General features: G+C 48.5%; 1 protein-coding gene across 1 annotated transcript; it reads left to right on the top strand.

Moving 5' to 3' along the window:
* The first annotated feature begins 8,983 nt into the window (after positions 1 to 8,983).
* Positions 8,984 to 12,720, top strand: MRGPRX2 (MAS related GPR family member X2). The gene is made up of 2 exons (XM_043580783.1): positions 8,984 to 9,319; positions 11,157 to 12,720. Exons 1-2 carry the CDS (start codon positions 9,309 to 9,311, stop codon positions 12,172 to 12,174), a joined length of 1,029 nt encoding a protein of 342 aa, XP_043436718.1. The 5' UTR covers positions 8,984 to 9,308; the 3' UTR covers positions 12,175 to 12,720.

Here is a 12,720-nt window from a genome sequence, read left to right as displayed (position 1 = left end):
TACATGGCAATGAGAAAAAATGAAATATGGCCTTTTGTAGCAACGTGGATGGAACTGGAGAGTGTGATGCTAAGTGAAATAAGCCATACAGAGAAAGACAGATACCATATGGTCTCACTCTTATGTGGATCCTGAGAAACTTATCAGGAACCCATGGGGGAGGGGAAGGAAAAAAAAAAAAAAAGAGGTTAGAATGGGAGAGAGCCAAAGCATAAGAGACTGTTAAAAACTGAGAACAAACTGAGGGTTGATGGGGGGTGGGAGGGAGGAGAGGGTGGGTGATGGGTATTGAGGAGGGCACCTTTTGGGATGAGCACTGGGTGTTGTATGGAAACCAATTTGTCAATAAATTTCAGAAAAAAAAAAAAAAAAAAAAAAGAGTGAAAACATAAAAAAAAAAAAAAAAAATATTTTTCCAGAATCATCCCTGTGACTGACACATCTTCTTGTGCTACTTCTCCCAGCGCTGAGGTGCCCTGGCTCTTTTCCCCAGCCCACAGTTTCTGGCTCTCCTCCTTTTAGGTGACATACCCAGATACTCCTTGAGTCCCCTCTCGACGGCACACGAGTCCCTCTTTCATGATGGCACCCTCAGTCTGAGGGGGCCTTTGACATGACTGTGCTGGCAGTGGTTATAATCATGTCCCATTCTCCCACCACCACCCGCACACCTGTTTACGGAGCACTTTCATGTCTGCTAGAGCACCGTCATCCTCACAGACAGAGGAGACAGGCTCAGAGTTACTGTCACGCAGCTAGAAATCTACAGAATCGGAATTCAGAACAGGATTCACTGCCCTGCCTCCACCATGGCTACCTCCAATTAGAGCAATGATCAATGACCAACGAGTTCTTTCTGTTCCTTCGTTGTGGTAAACCCTTACCAGCCCTCCTCAAGCTGAATTGACATCTTCTTAGTCTCACCCAGTTGATTTGGAAATCTCTGGGTCATTGACAAATGCAGGCTTACGCCCAAGGAAATGTTAATTTATGTTCCACATGTCTGAAGATAATCCATCTCTGGCTATAGTCAGTAGAGACAGAAAGTCAGCCCAAGCAGAGCAGAGGGGGAAGAGGTATCAGAGGGAGACAGGATCCCCAAGTGTCTCCCCTCCCCCTGTCTCAAAGTGATATCTTCAAGTCCCACAGAGGCACATTTTTGTAATTCTCAAGGACATAGAAAACCCGTGAAACATGACAGTGCGTGTTCGACCCAATAGGAGGACGAGTCAGCAGGGGTCTGACTCACAGGGGGTCTGGGCATCCCGGAAAGGTTCCTGGGTGTGTTGGAAATCTTCTATGCCCTACTTCACATATCCTGGGCCCACCTTTGAAATTTAGCCATTGCTGTGGCAACCAGCTGCACAACAGCTGTACAGAATATCTCTTGCTTTCTGACTGCTAGTACAGCGTCGCCCTGGGCAATTCCTTAACCTCTCTGTGTCTCAGGTTCATCATCTAGAAAAGGGGGATGATGATGGCACTCGCTTCATATGGTGGTGAGGATGATGTGAGTGAATAAATGTAAAGGCATTTTACACTTGGCACAGAGTAAGAATTATTTAAAAAAAAATAGACATTGGGGCGCCTGGGTGGCGCAGTCGGTTGGGCGTCCGACTTCAGCCAGGTCACGATCTCGCGGTCCGTGAGTTCGAGCCCCGCGTCGGGCTCTGGGCTGATGGCTCGGAGCCTGGAGCCTGTTTCCGATTCTGTGTCTCCCTCTCTCTCTGCCCCTCCCCCGTTCATGCTCTGTCTCTCTCTGTCCCAAAAATAAATAAATAAACGTTGAAAAAAAAAATTAAAAAAAAATAGACATTGCTGTTATTATAATTGTCATTATTATTTCATCTTTATTCCTACTCTCATCTAGGGCTGGGTGCCTGAAGAGGAAGACTGGGCTTCTGAGCTCTGAACCTGCCAAATTGGAGCCTGACTTGCCGTGGTCAAGAGTGACCCTCAGCCCTCAGGCCTGAGGGGTGGGAGAAGTGGGGCGGGAAGGACAAGAGTTGCCATTTACTGAAGGCGCAGAATCTTCGAGAATGCTTAAAACACCTCAGGGAGAAGGTATTCTTACTACCTCCTTTTTAGATACGAGGAAACCAAGACTTAGGTTGGAGGATTTGCCTGAGGTCACGTGGCCAGGAGTGGCTGACCAGGCCTGACCCACTGCACTGGGGCCTGGTTCCTGGGGCCACCACGTGATGCTGCGGAAGTGGGAAAGAAAAGGGCTTCTATTGCTACCTACTGATACTGTCCAGGAAGAAGAGGGGGGTGGGCAGAGAGGTGCCTCCCAGCCCCCTACACCTGCCCACAAATGCTCTGAGAGGAGGGTGGGCCGCTTCCCTACCTACACCTAGGGGGCTGGGCTTCAGGTGAGGTGGGTGGGGAGGAGGAGGTCTGGGCCAGGAGGCAGGACCTGGATTGCAAGCCTGGCTCCCTGGGCCAATCCCAGCACCCAAAACAGGGCCTGCCAGGCAATGGGTACTCCGTGAATACTGCTGAACAAATGGATGAACGAGTCAATGAATGAATAACATAGGCCCTGCTCTCAGAGGGTTTCCAACCCCGAGGACATACTCATCAGTATCAGCATAGAACAGCATGTGCTGTGTCAAACCTCTAGGCAGAGCACAGAGGTCGTGATTTTCAGCCCGGGAAAGTGCCCCCTATGAACCGGGTTATCTTCCAAAAGAGGAACTTGACCAGGCCAAGAGGACAAGAGAGATTCCAGGAGGCAGAGAAGGGAGAAGAGCACGGAGCCTGAGGCCTTCATGCACCGAGGCTTAGAGGCAGGGGCAGTTTAGCATTGGAAAGGCTTGCGAGATATAGCGTGTTCCTTCATCTCTGGAACACATTTTGCCCTCGCCCCTTCCGTTCCCTTCTCCCAAAGCGTAAGCCTCAACTGTGCAATTATCTGTAAACTGGGCACGTGCCCAGCTCCTCAGCGCCGGTTTTCTAAAGTCCAGCCTCATGCAAGGGGCTGGTTTCATAAGGAGACCTGCCAACTCCCAGGCCCCAACGGGTCTCCATCTAGCAACCATAACAAGGTCTGGGGCCAAACCAGCCCTCGGGGAGCTGCAGGTTTAAACCGAACCCGGGTCTGGGGCCAGACCTCTGTCCTCCTCCTCGGTGCCCAGACCGCCACCACAGCGTTCACACACACCCTCCCCGCCGGCTGGCGGCCAGGCCCCACTACCTCTCCCAGCTCCTCCCTGGCTAAATCCCGCCGCCTCTCCCCACCCTGCCCTGGCCAAACACTGGCAGAGGGAGCTGGAGAAAACCAGACAGGCAGGCCCCACCAGGTGGCAGCCAAGCCTTAAGGAACCAAGGGAGAAGAGGGTGACATGGAGGTCACCGGGGCTCCTTGAAGCCAGAAAGGCTTGGGGAGGAGCTGCTCTCTGTTGGAAGCTAAAGAACAGCGAGTCTGGCCCCTTTTGCTACCCAAGAAATGTTCCTGTGAGAGTTAAGAGAGCTATAGTAGCCATAATGATCCTTTACGTCTTTATAGGGCTTTGCCCACTTGCTAAGCACTCCCTGATCACCTCAGGCCAACGCTATAGGGGGACATCACCATTTCCCTGAGGTAACTGAGGGTTAGCGAGACTGAGCGACTTAACTGATAGTAAGGTTCAGTTAATTAATAATGATTGTTAGAACCAGGATTTGAGACCAGGAATGACCATTCCAGAGTTGGCTTTCATAGACACTGCCCTACGCTGCCACCCATGAATAACCATCCAGAAAGAACATGGCTCCCCATCACTACCCCACTTTAAGTTGGAGCTCTTCCCAGACTTCACTTACTCCGCCCCCTGCAGGCCAGCCAAGGGTTACATGATCCCCATAATAATCATTGACTGCCACCTAGTGGCGTCATGTGGAATGTCACATTTGTAGCCCTCCATCTGATTTTTGTGATGTTTAATCCTTACGTAACCCCAGTGCCTACAACAGTGCCTGGTACAAAGTAGACATTCAGTAAATATTTGTTGGATTAATTTAAGTGATCCTTAGAGGAAAAAGAAATATCAACTAGGAAAACCAGAGCGTTGGTTGTCCCAACTTTTTCATTCCTAGAAGCTCCCCGGGCCCATATTTTGTTCCCTGACGGCAGATCTGAAGGAACAAAGGGCCAGATGGAGAAAGAAGCTGCCTCTGCTCAGTCAGAGGGACCTGGCTGCAGGCTTCTCTGGCCACAGAGCTTCTAGAAGCCCCAGAACTCCCTTCTCCGTGATCCTCTGACTTTCTGAGGAACTAGCCCTTGGCTGAGCAAGAGCAGTTTGACCTAATAAGGCAAAGGAATGGAAAGAAAAGAATTCAATAAGCCTTTACTTTCCTCCTCCTCTAGTCCAGTAGGAAGTCAAATCAGGGTTGCCTGGGAGGTTCAGTCAGCTAAGCGTCCTGGCTTAGGTGGTGATCTCACGGGTTCATGGGATTGAGCCATACATTAGGCTCTGACCTCCCAAGCCTTCTTGGGATTCTCTCTCTCTCTCTCTCTCTCTCTGTCTTTCCCTCCCTCTCTATCTCTCTCTGTCTTTGTCTTTCCCTCCCCCCGGCCCTTCCCCTATTTATGTGTGCTCTGCCCCCCCATAAATAAATGAACATTAAAAAAAAAAAAAAAGCTCAGAGCTGCCTTGAAGCAGGAGGTCCTTCCTGGAACCCCTGACTCTGAAATGGACTTCTGGTCCTCTGGCTAGAGAGAGCCCTGTAGAAGTTGCTGCCTTATTTGGTGTTATCAAGAGCCTGAGAAGCTGTGTGATTTCCTCTGCAAGGACTGTAAACAACCATAATTGGATGAGAAGGGCACAGCACTCTCACAAGGGAGTCTCCTGCTTCGTGCCCTGCTCGGCTCTCCCCACATTGACTTCTCTTTCTCTCTCTGAAGCCCTGTGACTGTTCTTTCCTCCATCCAGCCAGTTCAGGCCAATCTTGATTCATTTCCTCCAGCCCCGCCATGGCGGGGCCACTATGCGTCAACCATCGTTCTGATTATGCAGCCACAGTCTTCCAGCCCAGGTCAAAAAGAGACAAGAGATTGGTGAGGCCCACTCTCCAGTGGGGTTTTTGTAGAAAGGATCCTGTAACTCAGTGACTTTTCTGTCCTCGCTCCCAACCCCAGCTCATTCTGTTTCCATGTTCCTGGACTCCCCAGTGATTCTCTATGTCACAGTGGCCTGCTCCCCCTTTCCCTCAAAACGCTGATTCCCAAATTGCACAGTAATTGAGAAACACATCTAAGTCAAACTACAGAAGCGTTCCATTTCCCACATGGACTGTGCTTCTTGAATGTGAAAATTTTAAAGTAGACTACCTTGTCAACCGTTCTTTGCCTCCATTTTGGTTTGCTCTTCTACTGGCAGGTGTTTCTCACAGTTAGGCTCTAAAATTCCCTGCCTAGACCGACTTCCCAATCCTCACCTTTTCAAGTGATCTGCTCAATCACTACTTCACTCATGCAGACATAAATGCATACGCTTAAAAACATTTGCTGAGCCCTGGGATCAGGCAGCGTCCCAGGCACTGAGACTCAAAGGCATGCTCATTATTCTCAAAGCACTCACAATGCAATAGGAAAGAAATATGTCCTCAGAGGCTTAAAGTGCTATGTGATCAACGTTTTAATAGGGACCTATTGGTGGCTGTGTGAGCAAAAGAGAGACCCAAAATAAATTAGTTTTAGCAAAAATAGACATTATTTGCTTCAAACAACTGAGGTTCGGTGAGGGAACCTGGCTCCAGGCATGACGGGGTTCAGAGTTCAGATGATATCAGGATGCCCCCTCCCCTCCCCCACCTTGGTTTCATGGCATCTGCCTGGCTTTCAGCTGCTGGCCGTCCCCCATGGAGCAGAATGAGAAGAGGCTCAGATACAGGGATGGGCCACACCCTCCCAAAATATAACTGTGCAAGTGCACATAGTAACATCAGCTACACACACATACACAATCTCTCACTGTCGTCGTCCCCCCCCCCCGCCCCACTATATAACAAAACTGTTCTTTATAGGGACTTTCTAAATGACATTGCCCTGCATTGTCAACTCAAATGAAAGAATTCATAACACAAGACTTGGGACCATGGAGGGGGCCTAGACTGGTGAGTTTATGACCGTGATGAAAAGTGGAGTCTCTGGGAACTATTAAGGACCTGATAAATGAGAATCACCTTGGGATCAAATCTGGCCTTGGAGAGAGCCCTATCTGAGGTCTCCACTCTCTTTGGTACGGACCAGATCCAAGGGGGTGGGGGGAGGGCACATGAGGGAGAGACACAGGCCCAGGGATTTCCTAGTTTTAGATTCATCACAGCTGGAAAGCATCTCATTTTACAGATGAGGCACTGACACCAAACAGGGTCCACAGTGAATAAGTATCAAATCGGAAGTATGCTATATATTACCAAACAGCATAAATAGTTGGATGTTTTGTGCGCATAAACCAAAACATTCGTGCAGTTGTTTTTCTTGTAGCGGTATGACTGGAGATTTATATTTTCATTTGTATTCTATACATCCTCCTCTCCGCAGCCTGCGGGACTTTTCTGAAGCACACAGCTGATAAAGTTACTTCCTTGCTTAATTTCCTTAAATGGATCCCCTGTGCTCTCAGGAGATGCACATTTCCTATCATATAGGCTTCTAGAAGATAGAGTTTTAGGGCAACCCAAAGGTCAGAAATCTAGGCGAGGTGCTCCATGGAAAGTTGGGACCCCCAAAGACTAAACCTTCAGTATGTTTCTCTTAGTGAGAAGTAAAACTATGGAGAAACTGCTTGATCAAGCTTGGCTCTGAGTGAAGAAAAATTCTCTCGCTTGAGAATTTGTAGCCACAAGTCAGTATCACGTTGTGGCCCTAAAACATCAAATGACAGGGGAGGTTTCTGGGGACATCCCAAAAGTTGAAAGCCATGCTGGGAAGGTCCCCCAGTCAACTAGCGAAAGAAAACACAAGACCTCTCTGGAGGAAATTAGCTATAATTCAGTATCATTCAGGCCTCCAAAGAACTCCTACAGATAAGTCCCAAGGAAAGTGAACAGCTCATAGTCAAAAATCACAAATACAGGAAGAAACAAGGCACCATATGAAAGTGATAGAAGGAATAATAGGCGGTAAAATCAGACATACATAGACTTCAGCGTGGGAATTATCAGAGAAGCATAATATTGCCGGGGCTGATGAGGTTAGAGATATAAAAGAGAAAATTGACAATGGGAGCCAGCATCAAGAGATGAAGAAATGACCAAGCAAATTTGAAAACAAAATCTCAAGCAGAGCTTCTAGAAAGTAATACCATAAAAAGTGAATTTAAAATTCAGTGAATGGATTAAACGACACAGTGGAAAGGAGACTAGTAACCTAGAAGAGGCATCTGTAGAAATTATCCAGAAAGCTGCCTAGCACACAAAGAGGTGGAAAATAAAAAAGAATGTAAGTGATGTGGAAAAATAGAAAAAAGAAACTTTAACATGTATTGAATTAGACTTCCAGAACGACATAGTAATAAAAATCATCATAAGAATTAGTGAATATATAGTACTTACTATGAGTCTCTATTCTAATTTTTTTAATGTTTTATTTATTCTTTTTTTATGTTTATTTTTGAGAGACAGAGAGAAAGCAGGGGATGGGCCGAGAGAGAGGGAGACACAGAATCCTAAGCAGGCTCCAGGCTCTGAGCTGTCAGCACAGGGCCCGATGCAGGTCTCAAACCCACGAACCGTGAGATTATGACCTGAGTGGAAGTCGGACGCTCAATTGAGCCACCCAGGCACCCCATAATGTTTTATTTATTCTTGAGAGACGGAGAGAGACAGAGCATGAGCCAGGAGGGGCAGAGAGAGAGAGAGAGGGACACAAAATCCAAAGCGGGCCCCATCAGGCTGACATCTGAGCTCTCAGCACAGAGCCCAAGGTGGGGCTCAAACTCACAAGCCGAGAGATCATGACCTGAGCTGAAGTCGGAAGTTCAACCGAATGAGCCACCCAGGCGCCCCTATGAGGCCCTATTCTAAACTGTTACATAACTAATCCATTAATCTTCACAACAAACCTATGGTTTTGAGTAAATGAATAAATGAGTAAATAAATTTTTCTGATCGCTTTAAATACTTCACGGTTAAGTTTTTAAACTCAATTTGGCTGCGGCACGGGCACATGAAAGGAAGCCATAAGAGCTAAGGCTCTAGATGATCTGAAAATGATCTAGCTAACAAATATCATACGGTAGAGGGAGGTTGGTGATAATACGTGCAGTGTGCTAAATTCCTTATCTTTCCTAAAGGGAACTCAATATACCTGTTGTTGGCATTGACAAATCGAAAGCAGAAATGTAGTTTCATTATACAAAGCTATAACTTTAACATCTAAAAGAATTAAGGATGGAAACAAGAGGGGCGCCTAGGTGGCTCAGTTGGTTAAGCGTCCGACTCTTGATTTCAGCTCCGGTCATCAGGTCATGATCTCAGGGTTGTGAGATCGAGCCCCACCTTGGCCTCCATGCTGAGGGCAGAGTCTGCTTGAGATCCTCTCTCTCCCTCTCTCTCTGCCCCTCCGCTGCTAGCACACTCTCTCTTTCTAAAAAAAGAAGGAGGAGGAGGAGAAGAATAAGAATAAGAATGGAAATTAGACATACTGGTTGTTACTGAGGAACACAATTGGGAGAGGCTTCACTTTCACTTTATACACCCCAGTGTCATTTGAAATAAAATTAATTGTGCATACCTTGCTTCTGTAATTAAATTTTTAAAAGATCAAGGAGAGCTCGGCTGGCTCAGTTGGTAGAACATGCGACTTGATCTTGGGGTTGTGCTTTCCAGCCCCACATCGGCTGTACAGATTGTAACTGAACAGACTTTAAAAAGATCAAGCGAGCCAGGCCACGCAGGGCCTTGAATGCCAAGCAAACAATTCTTTAGCTATGGAAGCTCACACTGCTTGGTGGATGGTTTACTGCCCAGGCTCACAGAGGGCAGCAAAAGGCTCCGGGGCAGCTAGCTATTCCTCACAAGGCGGGGGACCGGATGGGGTAGGATGGGGACAGGCTGAGATAAGTGATTGGAGTCATGGCAAATGAAAAACATCTCGTGAAGTTTCTTGTTTGACACATCTCCAGGATCTCATTTGCCAGTGCCCTTTCGGCAGGAAATCACAGGGGCTGTCATCCAGCATCCTGATAAGCCTCAGGCAGTCACCGAAGTTCACTCCTGCTACGGCAGACATCTTGCCATCCAGAGGGGAGAGAAACATTCTCCACTACCTGCCAATCTCAGGAAAGCTCTTCCCTTTCTATTCTCTGCTTCCAGCAAGAAGAATGGTGCTCAGGTAAGAGCCTGCTCAAGAACTATCTTCTTGCAAAAGCAGTTTCGTTTTCTTCCTCTTAGTCTACATGCTCATGAATTCGTCTCAAGGTAGGGCATGCAGGACACCAGGGGCACCCCACGGCAAATCAGGGGGCATGAAGCTCCCTCATGATGCTTTGGGTGCTGGCAGCTTGGACTGTGGGAGAGCCAAACAGGATCCACCAAGTTCTTTTTGCTTCTATCCTCTCTCCCTATACTCTCTCTTTCTCTCCAAACATTCAAATCTGCAACTATGGAGAGGTCTGTTTTGCTACTTTTAATTTAGGGAGCAAGATGGCAGGCTGGCATGAGACTCCAAAGCTAAATTGTTTTAACAACCTCCGCTTTCCCAGATTTGCTTGCTATTCAAAGGTGGGGTTTTTGTTTTGTTTTGTTTTGTTTTGTGGCTCCTGTATCTGGCATTACCCCAGCAGAAAATGTAGGGCACAAGCTAACAGGATATTTGGAGCGTCTTAATGAAAGGTCTGGTTACACAGGTATGGGCAGAGCTAAGGAAAATCTATAAAGGATGCTGACTGAAGCCCCCAGAGATAAGGCCTGAAGAGAAAGGGGAAGAAGTTACCAGAACCCAGGAGGGCTGTGGCGGTAGGGGTAGTTGTAGCTGTGCCTGTAGGAAAGGGCCACCAGACGGGCTCTAAGTCCTCAGGAAGAGTAACACCTCCACTGCCAAACTGCAGCCTGGTGGACAGAGAGAGCCAGAAAGTCACAAACCCCCAGCCGCCCTCCTCGCGCCCTCCAGCTCCTGTCTGTGTCTCCCTTTCGCTGAAAGCAACCAGGAGCCAGAGACAGAGGGAGCCCGTTGATGAGGACGACAAGGACAGAGAGGCGGGTAGAGAAGATGGAAATGAGATGTGATGGCAAATGGGGAAAATCCGTCTCTTCTTATGGCCTCCTCCCAGTTGATGTTTCCTGGGACTTCGTGTCTCTATGCGAATCGGTCAGTTTCTCATTGTATGTCCTCAGTATGTTTGTTTCACTGTTTGCATCTCTGTATCTGGTGTCACTTCTCCGGAATAATCTCTCATTATCATCATAGATGCCTTGAGAACTGATTTCAATTTTGTAGGGTTTTTTGTTTTGTTTTGTTTTTTAAAGTAGGAGTACACAGGTATTTAGAAGTACTTTAAGTTTATGATTTTGGCTGCCCTAGAAAGAAATCCATTGTAAGAGTGACCTACACTGTGTCCCCCACAACAGAACTGGGCGCTGGGGACACACTAATGGACAGAAAGAAAAGCACTTCCTGTCCTCATAGAGCTCACACACTGGGCCATTTCTGGCCAAGAGGCTTGGCCATACTCATACCTGTCATAGAAAAAGGTCACATTCCTTTCATGACCCTAAATCACGATCTCCTTTCTGGTGGATGGACCACGCTCAGTCACTGAGATTGTCCACAGGTTATGCCTGAGTCTTCTGACTTCCTTGTCTTAAGAGAAAATCTCAGTCCCAGGCAGAAAGAATGCCAAGCTCATAGTCCTGTTGTCATCACACATAACCCATCCAGACTTTTCAATTCCTGCCTCCCCCCGCCAGACCTGGCATGAGCCCTAGAATATTCCCATGTCAGTAGAGGGTCCATGTTGTGGTAGAGAGAGCCCAGTTTTAGAGTTAGAGAGAACTGGTCTGAATCCAGTTTCCAGAACTTCAGAGCACCGTGGCCTTCAGCAAGTATCCTAATTTCTGCAAGCCTCCGTTTCCCTCCTCGGTAACATGGAGACAGTAATCCTCATGTAGCAGGCTGGCCCTGAGAATCAGGGGGCACACAGCAGGTGCTCAAGTCTTGTTTGTGTTCCCAGGAATACCAGTGGAGGGTTTCTGAGCATCGATCCCACCGCCCCGGCCTGGGAGGGCACACTCACACCAGTGAATGGAACAGACGAGGACCATCTTCCAAGTAACAACGTGGAAATCCTGATCGTGACTTTGCTGACCTTCATCTTTGCCCTGGGCGGGCTGGTGGGAAACGTGACCGTGCTCTGGCTGCTGGGCTGCCGCATGCAGAGGAACGCTTTCTCCGTCTACATCCTCAACCTGGCAGGAGCTGACTTCCTCTTCCTCTCCTCCCAGGTTGTATATGCCCTGGAGGCGCTCATCAACTTCCATTCGGTGTACTTTTCCATCCCCAGATTTTTCACCACCATGTGGACCTTCGCCTACATCGCGAGCGTGAGCATTCTCAGCGCCATCAGCACCGAGCGCTGCCTGTCGGTCCTTTGTCCCATCTGGTACCGCTGCCACCGCCCAAGACACACGTCAACTGTGACGTGTGGCCTGCTCTGGGCCCTCTCCCTGCTGCTGAGCATCCTGGAAGGGAAGTACTGTGGCTTCCTGTTTAGGGATTTTGACCCTGGATTGTGTCTGGCGTTTGATTTCGTCACGGCCGCCTGGCTGATTTTCTTATTTGTGCTTCTCTCTGGGTCCAGCCTGGCCCTGCTGACCAGACTGCTGTGGAGCTCCCAGCGGATGCAGCTGACCAGGCTGTATGTGACTGTGGGGCTCACAGTGTTGGCCTTCCTCTTCTGCGGCCTGCCCTACGGCATTCACTGGTTTCTCGTATTCTGGATTCAGCAGGGTTTTGATGAGTCCCTCCGGTATCTTTATCTGGCTGCGCTCACCCTGTCCTGTGTCAACAGCTGTGCCAACCCCATCATTTACTTCTTTGTTGGCTCCTTCAGGCAGCGGTGGCCCCGGCAGCGGAAGACCCTCAGGATGGTTCTCCAGAGGGCCCTGCAGGACGCATCGGGAGGGGATGAAAACGAAGTCCGCCTGCCTCAGGAAACTCTGGCGATGTCGGGAAACAGTCTGGCGCCCTGATTCGGCGTCTGCCTCAGTCAGAGAAATGTGGCTTTGAGAACCAACTCTGTCCCTATCGGTTGGGGAGGTTTTCTTCACTTCTCTCGGCCTTGGGGCCCCTGACCTTCAAACCCTAAAGTTGTAAGATAAGCCTTACGGTTAAGATAATTTCCTCCCTCGTGAGGACTGCAGCGGTACCTGTGAAACAAACACTGAGTGTCGCGCCTCAGGGACTGCCTTCCCCAGGGCCTTCGCTCCACCCCAAACTCTACCAACTCTGGGGTCCCCTTTAGGAGAACCCCACCTTCAGCACAGGCTGAAAGCAGCGCAGGACGGTCTAAATTCGTTTGGTCGCTGCACTTGGGAGGGACTGGAAGAACATTCCATGGCAAGTTTCTGTGGTCACCCTCCTGCATCCTGTCTCCATAAAATTGAAAGAATTAAAGAGCAGACTAGCCTCGGACAGCAGTCTTCTTTGATTTTGGTAGGGCCTAGAATATGTCCCTACCTTAATGTTTATTGAATCCAAGACTTAACGAACGAATAAATGACGAATTTTTAAACCAA

Source organism: Prionailurus bengalensis, chromosome D1 (genome assembly GCF_016509475.1).
Source record: "Prionailurus bengalensis isolate Pbe53 chromosome D1, Fcat_Pben_1.1_paternal_pri, whole genome shotgun sequence".
NCBI lineage: Eukaryota > Metazoa > Chordata > Mammalia > Carnivora > Felidae > Prionailurus > Prionailurus bengalensis.
The sequence above is the reverse complement of the archived record's forward strand: the minus strand, read 5'-3'. Positions and strand labels throughout refer to the sequence as shown.